Source organism: Neopsephotus bourkii, unplaced genomic scaffold (assembly GCF_033783945.1).
Source record: "Neopsephotus bourkii isolate Nb327-2 ecotype Australia unplaced genomic scaffold, CSIRO-AGI_Nbou_v1 NB_547, whole genome shotgun sequence".
NCBI lineage: Eukaryota > Metazoa > Chordata > Aves > Psittaciformes > Psittacidae > Neopsephotus > Neopsephotus bourkii.
Genome location: NW_026901048.1, coordinates 766671 through 780947, shown reverse-complemented (window position 1 = coordinate 780947; position 14277 = coordinate 766671). Strand labels below are relative to the sequence as shown.

The following is a 14277-nucleotide window of genomic DNA, read 5'->3' as shown; positions in this document are numbered from 1 at the left end:
TCTGCACATGATGTAAGTCACCCTCAATTCATCTGTGTTATGCTTGTATTTTCACTCTCTCCAAAAACCTTATTATTGTTAATTTTGCTAAACCCACCTAATCAGCAACCCCTCAAAAAGCAATTTGTTTGATTTTTATAAGAATGCACTACGATTAATTTTCCATAGACAAATGATGCCTCAGATATAGACAGATGTTTCGATTCAACTGCAAAAGTGATGCCTGTACAGCTAAACAGTTACTGACTAACAAGAAACAGGCTTTCAGGCTTAAAAAAAAAAAAATTGTAATACAGCAATTTGTACTGAGCGGTTTTGTTTTATTTTGGTGTTCTTCTTTTTTTTTAGCTTTCTTCACATAACCATTGGGCACCTGATAGGGGTTACGTAGCTCTTCCAGCCATGTTCAGAGTAAGCCTTACTGCACCAAAGAAAAAAATATATTATTAAGCTAATATGTATAAAATCAGTACCATCTCTGTCACACTAATCTGCAGTGGTAAGAATCTGATGACAACATAAAAAAAAAAAGAAGAGTGCATACAGCCATGGGTGCATTGATGTTAAGAACTGTGACGAAATGAGCTTCAATAAGAACATTTTGGAAATAAAAAGTTTTTGAAAGACAAACATCAAAGCATTTCAGCACAGAGTTTTTTTTAATTATTATGAGTAGTTATTGTCATAAGCAGCATTAGTATTTGGGAACTTCCTCCACACTTGACACAGTTCCTCACAAGCTAGGAGAGAAATCAGTTCTTCAGAATGAAGATAACTGGGGGGGGGGGGGGGGGGGAAGTTATGCAAATCCCATCTCTTTGGTGCGGAAGCAATTTCAGATTTTCAAAAAAGTGTTTTAGATTAGGGAACTGGAAATGGCATTTTCACAAACCTTGAAAATTCAAGACAGACTTAACTTGGGTTCACTCAAACTGCTTTATTTTAACAAAAAAATCAAATAATTAATTTAAAACTTGCAGCTTTGCTTATCAAAGTGTTTAGAGGAATGCTGAATGAGCGTCTTGCATGGTTTTAATTTCAATTGAAAAAGGTTGCTAGAAATAGCAATGGTCTGTAAAGATTTGTCTGAATATCTAATCAAAGATTTATGTAGCTCAGTCCCACACACGCACAGACTCCATAGGTTGTATTTATTTTGTATTGTCTATGAAAAGTATCTTTTTCTCAACAGAAAACTAAGGAACTGCAACAACAAATTTATCCAAGACTATAGCTCCTCAAATCTTCAATTAAACAGTTTATGCGAGAATAAAGTGGTTTGACATTTTAAACCTGTATTCAGGTTGACACACCTCATTGTTTGCTGGCTGGACTATTTGAGAAGCAGGTCTTTCTGAGGAACTTGGAAACAAAGAATGTGTAAATGCTTTGTAAACAAGAACAGAGAATACATAAATGAAGCTGCAGTTAGTTGTGCCTAGAGAAACTAAATGGGTGAGAAAGCCAAGGTATAAAAGCATCACTGAGAACATTACCTGTGCAGGTTGAGTGAAGGCCATTTGATAAACAGGGAGGACCAAATAGACTTGCTTCAAAGCAGACATCGGAAGCTTATGCTTGTGCAGAGCAGGTTAACTACCTCTTAGGCATTTAATGAGGGCCAAAAAGAGGTAGTTCTTGGGGATTATGGAATGTTGCTGGAGTTGGACATGTTGAGAGGGAAGACGTAACAAGATGCTCTGGATGTGTGTGATAAGGGAAAAAGAGTTAAAAAAGAATAAGACCTGTGTGATGGGAACCAGTGTCAATAGCAAGAAGGAGAATCCTCACACAATAGGTCAGTGCCTGCTGGACACATTTCTTCTAATCTGACAGAAAGGCTCTCAGTAAGAGACAACAGACAAGGAAGCTACCACACACAACTGGAAAATTTTAAGTGATGGAAGAAGCTTCATGAGTCATCATTCAAACATGATAGCCAAAGCCAATGGAGATGGCATAGACGCCATGTTCCACTTCTTGATTTGGAGGACAGCACTGGGGCTTTTTCAGGCCTGGCTTGTTCTAGTAACTGTAACAGCAAAAACAATGCCCAGTGGAAGCTGGTGGAGACATACCACTTTTCAGACAGACAGACACACACATTCTCTCTCTAGTATTGTTTCTCCACTTACCTAGGCCTTACAAGCATTGGATTATATTCTGAGGTCCAATACATGAAAACATGCAAGAATGTAATAATGTCCATGCTAAATACAGGTCTGACTCAATTTCATTGTCATATTTTATACAGTCACTGGTTGTAACACGTCTGATAGTGAGAGGTTGTATTAATCATGGTACGAGATTTTAAAAAGAGTTGTTTAGAAAAAAATTCGAGGTCTTGAATTGAAGCAAAGAGAAGCACCTTTTTCTAGTTGGCAGTCTGAATTAACTTCCACAGTTCTGAATAAAACAAATGTCAGTGCAGAACAGCCCTAATGTCAATCAAAACACACTCTAGGTTACGTTAGCCAACGAGTGATTGTGACTATAGATGTTATTTGCACACCAACTGAAATATTGGTACTATGAGTTAATGATCATGTAACTCCGACAGAAATTTCCCATGCCAGAAAAAGGTTAACCTATATTGGACTGAACAGAAAACTTAAACTTCTGCAAACAAAAGACCCTGTTTTAACCTTTGGAGTGAAGCAAATGGTGGGCAGACTGGAAGTTGGAAAGAATTCCAGCCAAAAACTCTGGAATGCAATGAAATGTCTGCTTTAAAGCTATTTGAATCACATTATCTGTCCATTGCTCCAAACAGGATCAAGGAAAATGTGTCAACTATACACAGTAGCACCTATATTGCTTAAGACAGAAAAAGGAATCTAACCAGGATTTGTTACATTTGTCCCTGACACTAATACTGTGGCATTTTTAGTAACATTAATGTAGCCATAAAAAGTTCCATGAAAGAAACTATTTAACAAAACAGTGCTGAAATAGTTCTAAAATCTTTTAAATGAAGATTTATCATTGAGTGAGGTTCTCTGGTTGCCTCAAGCTGCCAAACCACCTTTTCCATTTGGGGTCTAATATTGTCTTGAGGATTGTTCTCCTTTGTTTTCTAAATGCTGGGTTATTTACATGGAAAACAACCAGAATCTGAACTTCAGATCAAGAGACATATTTTCCTAAGCAAATGCACACATTTTTTTTTATGGGAAACCAGTATTTTGAACGCACAATTAAGTATTTCTATTGGGGAAAAAAAAAAAAAAAGAAAAAGATTTCACAGTGAAGTAATCTGTTTAGAGGTACAGGCTGAAAGTTTACCATGATTTTTGTTTCTGTTCTCATTGCATCAATACATACATTGAATCAATGTATTTCAGAAGTGTGAAGTAAGGACCAGTTTTCTTCCTCCAGCTGGCTTACAGTCTTCAGTTAAATTTATGCAAATATTCAAACAACTAAGGAAATGGAGCTTGTCTATAAGGGAAAACTTCTAATACTTCTCTGCCTCAATCAGAAAATATTAAAAGTATTTCTATATTTGCATACATTCATAGTTTGTGATGAAAAAATGAAATTTAGATGACAAATTATTGTCTTAACCTATTTATGTTGAAGAGAAAGCTTTCTAATTACTCTTGATCCTTCTACACATAAATACATCCTTATGCTTCTCTCAAGTTCTTACAGTTCATAGTACCAGCTGATAGAGTTATGCAGCTGTCCAACCCCATGACATGTCTGAAAACACAATCTTGTTTACAGAAATGCTAAGCATTTTCTATGCAGATTTAAGCAAGAAGGTGTCATGAGTTCATCAATCCCAGCAGTCTGGGTCTGCCCTTGCAACTTTCTGACTGGTTTTCAGATGCACAGACAGACATAGGAGCCAGAAGTGCCCAACTCCTGACAGTGGCTGTTCAGCAGCAGAAGAGAGGTGGTGGTGGTGAATGGATTTGGAGAAGTGGCCTGAAAAAAAAGCAATGGCATCATTCTCTGTTCACAGGCATGTCACTCATGGAACAGCAGAAGAAAAGTGGAGTGGTACATTAAATGTAGTGCAAATTTAGCAATGTATTATAAATACAAATGAAGAACGTGAACTCAATTACAGAGCAATCCCAAAACAGATCAGCAGCTGGTAATGCCAAATTCTGTGGGGTTTTTGCAATAATAAGCAGCACGCAATGGTTTAATTATAGAGGCTTTGTGTGATTTCTTTTCAACAAGTACACAGCTGTGCCAAAGAAACCAGTTTTTAAAGAGCTATAAAGACACAATTATTTTTGTACTTACTTGGGAATTTCTTTAAATGATATCTTGCAACATGTCTATTAACATAAAAACAGTTCCAACTACAACACTGAACTATGCTAACACCCCACATTTAAATTGCTTACTCCACATTAGTAGGAAACACCAGCACAGCCTGGACCAAATCTTCCTGGAGCACGAATAGGTGCTAATGACCTATATTAACACATAGAAGTGAAAGGTTCACTTTCATACATGCAGATGAGATATGCTCCACATCACATGAGAAAACATGGGAATTTTAGCATTCGAGTATGCTCATCCAACATTTTTGACAATATATGACTTGGAATCTTACTAGACAAAGCTGTGAAAATATTAATGATATCATTGACTACTTCAATTTCTTTCATGTTCTTCAGATATTACTTTTTCACATTTTAATCAAAATATTGAACCCTTGAAAGTGTGAAGGAGGGAAAAAGTGAAGTACTAAACTGAATTGGTATGTATACAAGTACACACACACGTATACATAAGTGTATATGCACGCACATACAGAGAACATTACATAAAAACGAATAATGCCTGGAAACTCCTCCATCATCTAAGTGCAGAGTTAAAATCGGGAGGAAAACTTGTATACAGGTCATCTCCATTTCTCATCTGTGTAATCCTATGCACCAAGAATTGCTGGAGTTAGGCCAAGCATGCACAGAACATAGTTGCTGTTGCGCACAAGAAGAAAACACTTTCACTATCTGACAAATAATAGAGTATATATGGAGGTTTAATAAAGCATCAGATAAAGCAGGAATTATGGCTGCCTCAGTCCTAAATGCAAAATGGTCTCAAAGGAAAGCTTACATATACCTAGTCTGCTTGGACCACTTGTCCACTGTTTTAATGTATTTACCTATAAGTCGCTTTTTGTTGATGTCAAAAATAGTCTGCTTTCACACAATAACTACACGTACATAAATAAAGGATGAGAGACTGAAGCCTACCACAACAGTCTCCAAGGAAATTCCTAGCCTTTTAAGTCATCAATTTGGTACAAACTTAAGTGATAATTTTAGTCTTGGAAAGCAGAAGTTGTCCCCAAATTGAGGATATTTCCTTCTTTCCTTCCTCAATATCACTTGCAGAGCAAACAAGCAAACAAATAAGTATTTCTGAAAGTCACATCTGAGTTATTCATACCTTCTTCTCAAAAAGCAGAATCTCTTAGTCACCATCCTGGCATAAACAGTGACTTGCTCCTACCGTGCTACATCCTGAACTTACAGAACACTGCCATCAATGAAATACCCTCCTCCCCTCCCTGACAAATTAATGAAGAGACATTTATAACAACAAAACTAAAACCAAAAGTGGTCACTGGCTCCTGAAAGTGATTCTGATGAACCATGTAGGATGATGGTTTTCATCTCCTTACACCGCGGCTTCCACCTAAGGCTATTAGTGGAAGGCAGTAACAGTTTATTGACATTTTGGTTTGCAGGGATTTTGCAGTGGGACTTAACCCGGCTCTTTGGATAGAGTACAAATGTATGTCAGCACTAGTCTAGCAGGAAGGGGTTGGAAGCACCTACTGGGGCCAAAATGGCTGCTAGGAAGGATACGATCAGTGCCAGGAAACAACACAGCACCTTTAATCATTTCTCCCATGATGCACCCTACTGACCACATGTCAACTGAAAACAAAAATGAAATGAGGGTAAACAAGAAAACAGGAACAGAACAACAAATAAATGAGAAGATTTATCCAATCATGCTATAGCACAGAGCCTGCAGCCCACACTGCAGACACAGACTTGCCTTTCACTCTCTGCAAATGCTTTTCTGCTTGAACGTACACGTTTCGTGACAACATAGCAGGTCTGAGAAAAACCAACTCCAGCAGCTTTCAATTATGCCAATGTGCATGAAAGACAATACTATTAAATACAGAAAACCAAGTGAGACCCACGGCTGGCTACTGTGTCATAGCACAACTTTGTGATTAATATTTACCAATTAATTTTTTCTTTTTAAAGTTTTCATTTGTATTCAGTACCTAGGTTTATGCTGCTTTGTATTGTAAATGAATGCTGGTCTCTCTATTCAATGAGGATATGCAAATTGCTTTCCCTTTATCCTTTCAGTTATCAGAGATCCATGCATATTTTCACAAGCTGAACTGCCAGAAGCCACAAAAGGAGCTTGGTTCTTGTGAAGTCTTATTCAGGGGTCTGAATAGAATTTGTTGAGATTATTTGACTCCAATAATGCTTGCTTTAGAACCTGCTGGCTCACTTCCACTGAATCTCAGCGGAGCCAGCACTCCATAATAGAGGTTCTGAGCATCAACTAAGATTTCCATTTACTGTGATAGGAAATGGTGATTTTTAAATAGGACAGTTGAGACACAGAAGCACTAAGCTGTACCTTCTGCACTGCAGTCAGAGCAAACTGGGGAGCTATTTGCCTTGTACAGAGAAGAGCAGTTCAGCTGGGTCAAACAAAGCTAACCACAATTTACATTGGGACACAAGATGAAAATCAGGCTCCTTATACCCAGTACGGGATTAAGGTGGCATTTTCCCCCATGTCAATACCATGAAACCACATTACCTCTGCTGTCCTTGCTCTATGATAAGCCATAGGGCATGGAAGCAAGAAAAGGGACAGACTGGTTCTCAGGGCCAGAAACTGTGGGGAAAAAATGAAAGCGGCATGCTGCTTGGTTAAATTTACTCTCACAATTTCATATTGAGCAACAGTTTAAAGTGGATTTGACTTTGAAGGCAAATGTCCTGTCTGTGCAGATCTTTACATGCTTGGGTCTAAGGCTCCCTGTTGCTTTTCTTTAGCATATGAAAAGATTAATCACTACAAAATAAATAAATCAATAAACAACAAAAAAAACCCAAATAAATAAAAGGCTACTTGTTTAGAAGCAAGAAGCAAACCTAGAGATGCAAATTATTGCTGCTTTCATCACAAGCTAAATGGCATGCAATATATCAGGAAAAGATAGAGCAAGCAGTTGTTTGTTCATCTGTCATTAATTCCTTTATATTTTCTGAGGCTTTTTTCTGACATTACTGCTCTATGCTGTGCTCAAGAGCACACACACAGAAGTTGAACTAGTGACTTACTAAATCATAAACTGTGTAAAGAAGAGATGATTATTGTCCTCTACTCCTGAGGTTTTGGGAAGGAAGCTCTTGAAAACTGTCTAAATCAGAGGGAACATTTGGAAATAACTGGCATCTGAAGAGAGAAAAAAAGCGCTATCTTGACTGCTGCCTCTTTTTCCTCTCCTGAGCCAATTAGAAATAAGTCAAATTGGGACCCAGAGTTTTACTTCACATTTAAGAAAACTAGTTACTTGAAGGTTATAGGAGTTTCAGCATATACAGCAGCAGCAGCTGTCAGAAGCCCCAGTTAAGGCACTGAGACTCATGCAAAGTCCCGTAAGGACTGTACTACAGAGACCTCAATTCTCAGTTTCATTTAGTCCAACATCAATCCAGATGTAGTCCCAGTGATTTCAGTTGTACAAGCATCAGAGAAACAAAGAAACCACAATGTCTAAATATCTGCTCTCAGCTCCAAAGCACTGAAAAGCTACATTCGGTTCAAGATTTTCTCCAAATGCAAAATATTCAAAAAGGCTGGCAATGCTCCACCAACACATGGAATATTCCTAAACTTTAATCAAATCCAGGTTAATTTACAGTCACAGAGACCTCTGCATGACTTTAGGTAAAACTTCACTTTAGCAACTATTTGCCTTGTTTTAGGATCACATGAAACAGTGTTAAGGAGTTAAACCTACAACTTTCCACAGTGCTCTGAAGTGAAATTGTTGAGATTTGGGTAGCTCTTGATGAGAAGCTCCCTCTCCATTAGAATACCCATGTCCTGGATTACAATAAGTGGGGGATTTTTAATGTGTCCAAAACCTCTGCAAACCCGATTATTGCACAGAGCTCCTCTGAAATGCATTCTTGAGTGTGTGTGTATACTTCAAAATACGAGTAAGTTTTCCAAGGACACCCAATGTCTTCCTAGCATAGCCATCTTGAATAAATGTCCACCACAAACCACATGCAAGTGTTTTCCTCAACAGAGAAAATATTTCACTTGTACAGGAACTTTTCACCTCTGGCCCACCTGCTGGTTCTAATTCCACATCAAACAGTTAAGAAACACCCTCTTCAGTGATTGTATCAGGGCTGTTTTGCAAAACGTCTGGAGAATGAATCTGCCCTCCACAGGAAAATCCAAAATCTCTCCAGGAGCTTGAACAGAGTTTGAAGAAGCTGAACACACGTGCATGCTCCCCACTCTCCAAACTTTCTGTGTCATGGGAAAAGCCTGGTCTGGCTGCTGACATAGCCCTTCACAGGGAAGGTGACCAGAAGAGATGGTGAGAAGGGAGAGCTGGAATGGAAGAGCATTAATGAAGACACCTATCCCTCTTTGTGCTTTAGTGTCATGTACTTCCTGTCCCAAACAAGTGCTTGGTCATCATTCCGAGTTTCAGATTTCCTTCAGAAAAGGTGCAAAAGCATCAGGAACTGCAGAACTAGCCAAAGATGTTTCTATCTAAAAGGATCTGAGCTAACCTTCCAGGACACCTCCCCTATAACTTAGCTGTGGGTACAATTTCCTTTCCTGTTTTTGCAGAAGGCTGCTCCTATCACGCTGAATGAATTTGTAAAAGCATGGGTGTCACTGTGATACTGAAGACACCATAGCTCATTTCCTTTCTCATTCCTTCATAATGGTCCTGCATTTTCTTCCTGCCAAAATGCAGGTTCTCAGGGACTTGACAAAACAGAATGAAAGAGACCTCTTAAGGGATCTGCAACTAGCATTGCTAAAACTCCTACTGAGATTGCTCTTCAGACCTGCATTCAGTGAGCTCTGGTTGTCATTCAATGAAAATCATGACATTTAAATGAAAATTCATGGAACACATGCCATGGGAAACTCTGGAGACCAGAGATGCATGTGAAACTAAATGAGCTTTGATACCTTTTCCAACCTCATATGCTAGTTTCTCTCTCTGCCTAGAGCATTAGTAAGAATGACAAGCATTCATACTTGTCATAGCTCCTGTTTTAGTGATGCAGAAATTGCTTCTCTGCAAGATGGAAAGAGATGATCACGTCTTCAAAACTAACTTGGAAAAACTATGACAGATGTATTTCTAAAGCGAACTATGATGCCGGATTTTATTTGTGTTACAGTAAGCCAAAATGTTTAGCACACCATGCTGTTTCCCCATGGCTGAGGTTCAAAATCCAGTAAAACATCAAGGCAACTGAGCATGCCTGTCACAAGGCAGCGAGCTTCTCTTTCCAAATCCTTCTAACACAGAAAGACACCAAATCCTTCTAAAATAGAAAGATACCTTTCTATTCTAAAATAGAAAGGGTAGGGAATCCATTTACCTCCCTCTCTGTTGCTGAGTGCTCCTGCAGATCTGCACTAAGGTCTGCTTTGAAGAACCATTTCTAGGCCCTTACTTGAATTTTCAGGAAGAAGAACACAGCAGTCTGTACTGGACACTGTACCATGTTTTTACAGTTTTTTCTGTTGTTTCTACGCAATAAAAAAGGACATAGTTTACAAAAATACTTGGTAATTCTCAATGATACAAGGGTGAAGATCCCTTTTTTTCATAAGTTCTAGCTAGCACAGCTACAACGGCTTCAGATTTCCAGTGCCAAAGAAAATTTACAATGTGCAGTGCTCCTAATGACAATTGTGAAGATGGCTCAAATACTTGAAAAAGATTAAAAGCCTCCCAAACCCATCAAACTCTTCCCTCTCTCAATTCTGTCTAAATCACTGCAAACTCTCAGTTTTGTGACATTCCAGTCTCAGGACCTCACTGAGATATCAAAACCCTTCTTTTCATACTTGTATTAATTATATGTATGGATTTCAACGTGTTTTAACAAGTGCTCAGGACAGTACCAGCTCAATCCATTAAGATTTCCTGAGAAAATCTTTCTTTTCTAATTTGAAAAACACCCTCCACATGATGTCATTTAACCCTTAAAATTTTCAGTAACAGGGTTCCAAAGTGTTTGAATACTGTATTATTGACTTCTAACTTACTACCTGTAACCGAAGCTGCAAAACACTGTAGAGTACCGCTACTCTCCTGACAGACTCAAGATGGAAATAAAAGGTAATTGCCACAACTTTACAAGTGTGATGATTCAAACCGATGTATTAATTTGTTCTCTTTTCTTTATAAACTTTCCACGAGTTCCAGACTGATATGCATGTGCTTTGTTATGACACAGTGCAGCCAGCACTCTCTGAGAATCAGAGTAGCAGATGCTCAACTTTGTTTGGCAAAGACAGAATTGACCTGTGGTAGAAAGGCCTGTAGACCCTGGCCCACCTGGAAAAATGCAGAAGGATGTTGGAATCGTATGCAAATCTGTGTTCTTCCTCAGATGTTGTCTCTTATGTTGCAGTGCCAAACAACTATTGTTTTTCCTTGGGAAGTCATGCTCCACTGTTCCTTTCAGAACAGCAGACTTTTCAGAGGGACTGGAAGGGATGTCATAGGATATTAAAAGGTACAAGTATATAAGAAAAGGCCATGGCAATCCTGAGATGCAAGCTCAAGAATGAGTGGAGGCACCCATATACTTCCTCATCACCCACCATCTTTTGAATATAATTATATAAATACCATTGCAGTGAAAAAGACCTATGGACAAATTTTCCAAGGAATGTTAAAACACACTACACTGCATCTAGCAAATAGTAACATTTAAAACAAGTTTTGCAGATGCTGCAATTGGCTAGCTTCAGAGCTCGTTTTAGCTTAATTTAAATTTTGACTTTGAAGTACATCTTCCCAGATCCCAAAGAGTATTCTAGCACACTCATTTCACCTATTCCAGCAGGAATCCCACAGGTAAACTCTCCTGCTACAGGATAAACAGATATCATTTAAGTATTCTTATATATTTTCATATCTGATGATATATTATTTTGAGTGTGTTCCAGTCCTCTACTTTGATCCCAGCCAAACACCTACAAGATCTTGACAAAAGACTTCAGTACTACTTATTTTATCTACAAGTTTTAAATTCTCTGCTCAACTGTACAGTGAAACTCAGCCCAAATTAGTACAGCTGCCATCAAGCAAAACCTGATTAACAGAATAGAAAGGAGGAAAACCAAAACCCAGAATACATATGAGATCATCCAATTTTCGTTAGTGCCTGAAAAGGCAACTAACTGACTGGCTGAAATTCATATGAGGCAGCAGTAAGTGTAGCACATGCCTACACCTCAACATTTGGCCACTTTTGAAATCACATGTTCAGGCCCATCCTGAAAATCTTTAAGGTGAATGTTGGGAAAAGAGCAATGTATCATCTTCGTTGTAGCAGCTGGAATCCATTCCAAATGCCACGCAGATCGCAGACAGCATATGGCTCTTGTACTAAGTGAAAATCACACTATAAACCACTGGAATATACAGATCTGAATTAAAAAAGAAAGAATGGCAACAGCTAAATCATCTTCATAGCTATGCTGAAGTCTCTTTGAAACAGACCTTGGCTCAGCTGAGTAAACTTCCGCCAATAAAATAATCAGAATTCAAAATCTTGCGTACTCTCAGAGAAATCATGAGTCCAAAACCAAATACCATGTGCCCAGGATGGAATTAAAATCCAGACTTATCTCTCATTATCATCATAGGCAACAGACACTTAAGCAGCAGGCTAAGGCATACCAGCTGATCTAACCTGGAGAGCCAGGGCAGCCATTTTTAATAGTCTCTTAAAAAATCCCGATGCTTATAGTTGGTTTTGTTTTTTTCAAAGACAAAACAAGCCTTAAGAAAATACTACTGGGGACATGAAAAATAACAGACTGCACTAAATATAAGTGCAGATGGTTTATTAGATCAATTTAAAAAAAAATCCACAACATGCACTCAATATACTAGGATTATATCCACTAATAATTGCAAATGGTATTTCAAATGCAAAGAGATGTTCTGCTAATGAGTGGTGGAAAGGCAACACCTATTTTGAAAGACTTTGTTGAGACAAAATCTTTTCCCTAAGGCAAGCAATACAACAAAATACAACAGAATCCTAATCCCACCTCCTAATAGATCTCCTAATACATCTCCTAATCCCACCAGTCTCAAAGACAGCTGTTGGGAGAAGGAATTTTTGACAATCTGGCCACAGAAAACATTAGCTTCCTCTGTTGATACTGACTTCTCTTCATAATAATTTTTGAATGTTCATATCTACATAGAGCCAGTTTGGACTTTTTTTCTCTTGCTATCCTAATGGTATTTTCTCTTTTGACTTAGACTCTGAGCTATTTGCAGTAGGAATTTTCCATGCTCACCATTGTAACCCAGGCCTAGCCAAATTTAAGACACTTGTCTGTTAACAGAATGATTTCTGTGACTAAGTCACTGTTTCCCCTTTGATCTCTTGAAGAACTCACACATGAACGTGCTACAGTACCATTCTTTACATGCCTCCCCAGTACTGAAGAGAGCTGCTCTTCATTTCCCCATTAAGTCATATATGCCTGTAGGACATCACTGTGTCCTCAACAGCTCAGACCTAATAAATAAATCTCACTTGAAAGCATTCAGACCATTATAAGTTTTCCCTTCTCTTAGGCAAAAGAAATACCAGAAATACATTTCTAGTTTATTGGTTTATTTCTCATTACTGTACTCTGATTTAATTGGTAATCAATTAAACTAACTTCCTAAAGTCCTTCCTGTTTTGCCCATGACAGTATTTGCTGAGTGATCTCTCCCTGACCCTATCTCAACCCGTGAGTTGCATTTTCTCTCCTTTGTCTAGTTGAGGAGGGGGAGTTATAGAATGGCTTTGGTGTCCAGCCAGGGTCAGCTCATCACAGGTGGGTGTGCAGGCTGCTCCACGTGTTGTAGGGGAAGCTCAGCATCTATGGAGTGACATCACAGCTATCCATTAATAGTAAAAAAAACACCATTCTTATTCCACTGATAATAAAACCCTCCATTCTTATTTCATTGTTGTGCTTTGCATCTGATAACTTTTCAGTTCTTATTCCTATAAGACTAGAAGCCAGTACAATGTTGCTGTTTCCTCCTCAACAAGCAAGAGGCACCTGCAGTTTCCCCGTCTTCCTGTTGGCAATGTGTAACTGCATCTTCACCTGGCTACTGGGAAGAGCTACATTTTCAGAGAAAGTGGACAGAGCTGTGAAAACAGGACAGGCGGGACCTAACTCTGACAAATACTACAGGAATCACTCTAGAACCAGCAAAAAAAAAAATATTTACTTCCATGACTACATGTCTGAAAAGCTGGGTTTTCTCCACACCAATTGCCTGTGCCTGCTGAAACCAGGTTTTTTTTTTTATGGTGTCTTTCTGCCAACCTGCTGAAAACAATGTCTTTTTTATTCTGAAAGTGGAAAACATGCTACGCTGCTGCATTTTATGCTGATGGGCAAAACAGACACTACTTAACACTTCCCAACCATCACAGGCAGGTTGCCTGGCTTAGCATGTGATAGACTGAAGGCTAAGCAGAGCACCTCCTCTTTTGTTTTCATTTTCTAATATTGCTTTCACCACCTTGGCAGTGGTAAAAATAATATCACCCAAGACAAGAAGAACAAGATGGGAAGGAAACACAGCTTAATTAACAACACAGATCTCATGCAAGTAGAGGAAAATCCATTTTTAAACCAAGAGATTCTAATTCCAGGCCACTTTGGAAACCACAGCAGATAAACAGTTGCCTTAAACTGGGTGAGTCAAATTCTTCATTTTGTTTTAAAGATAAAAAATGTTGCATTGACTCAACTCTGAGCCCATACAGCACTGAGGTGAATCCAATTCCATGATGCATTAGCAAGCAAAAAATTATGATGTCACCACAAATGTTATGAAGACACTATTTTGAAAACATAAAGCAGAAAAACAGATTTACAGGAGCCAGATGTGCCAAGTTAGGATTCTTTTCTTTCTTACTTTTCCTTTGAAGAATAATGAGTAAA

General features: G+C 38.4%; 1 protein-coding gene across 9 annotated transcripts in view; it reads right to left on the bottom strand.

The window, feature by feature from the left end:
* The window catches only part of MAPK10 (mitogen-activated protein kinase 10), a 144199-nt gene that overhangs the window by 20949 nt on the left and 108973 nt on the right, over positions 1–14277 (bottom strand). The window contains exon 10 of one of the 9 annotated variants that reach the window (XM_061350935.1): positions 5844–5915. The exons of 7 other annotated variants lie outside the window; for them this stretch is intronic. In XM_061350935.1, the coding sequence (XP_061206919.1) occupies positions 5844–5915 (72 nt within the window). Of the gene's footprint in view, positions 1–3260; positions 3934–5843; positions 5916–14277 lie in introns of those variants that run through there. One more of the 9 variants, XM_061350943.1, reaches the window with a different exon arrangement.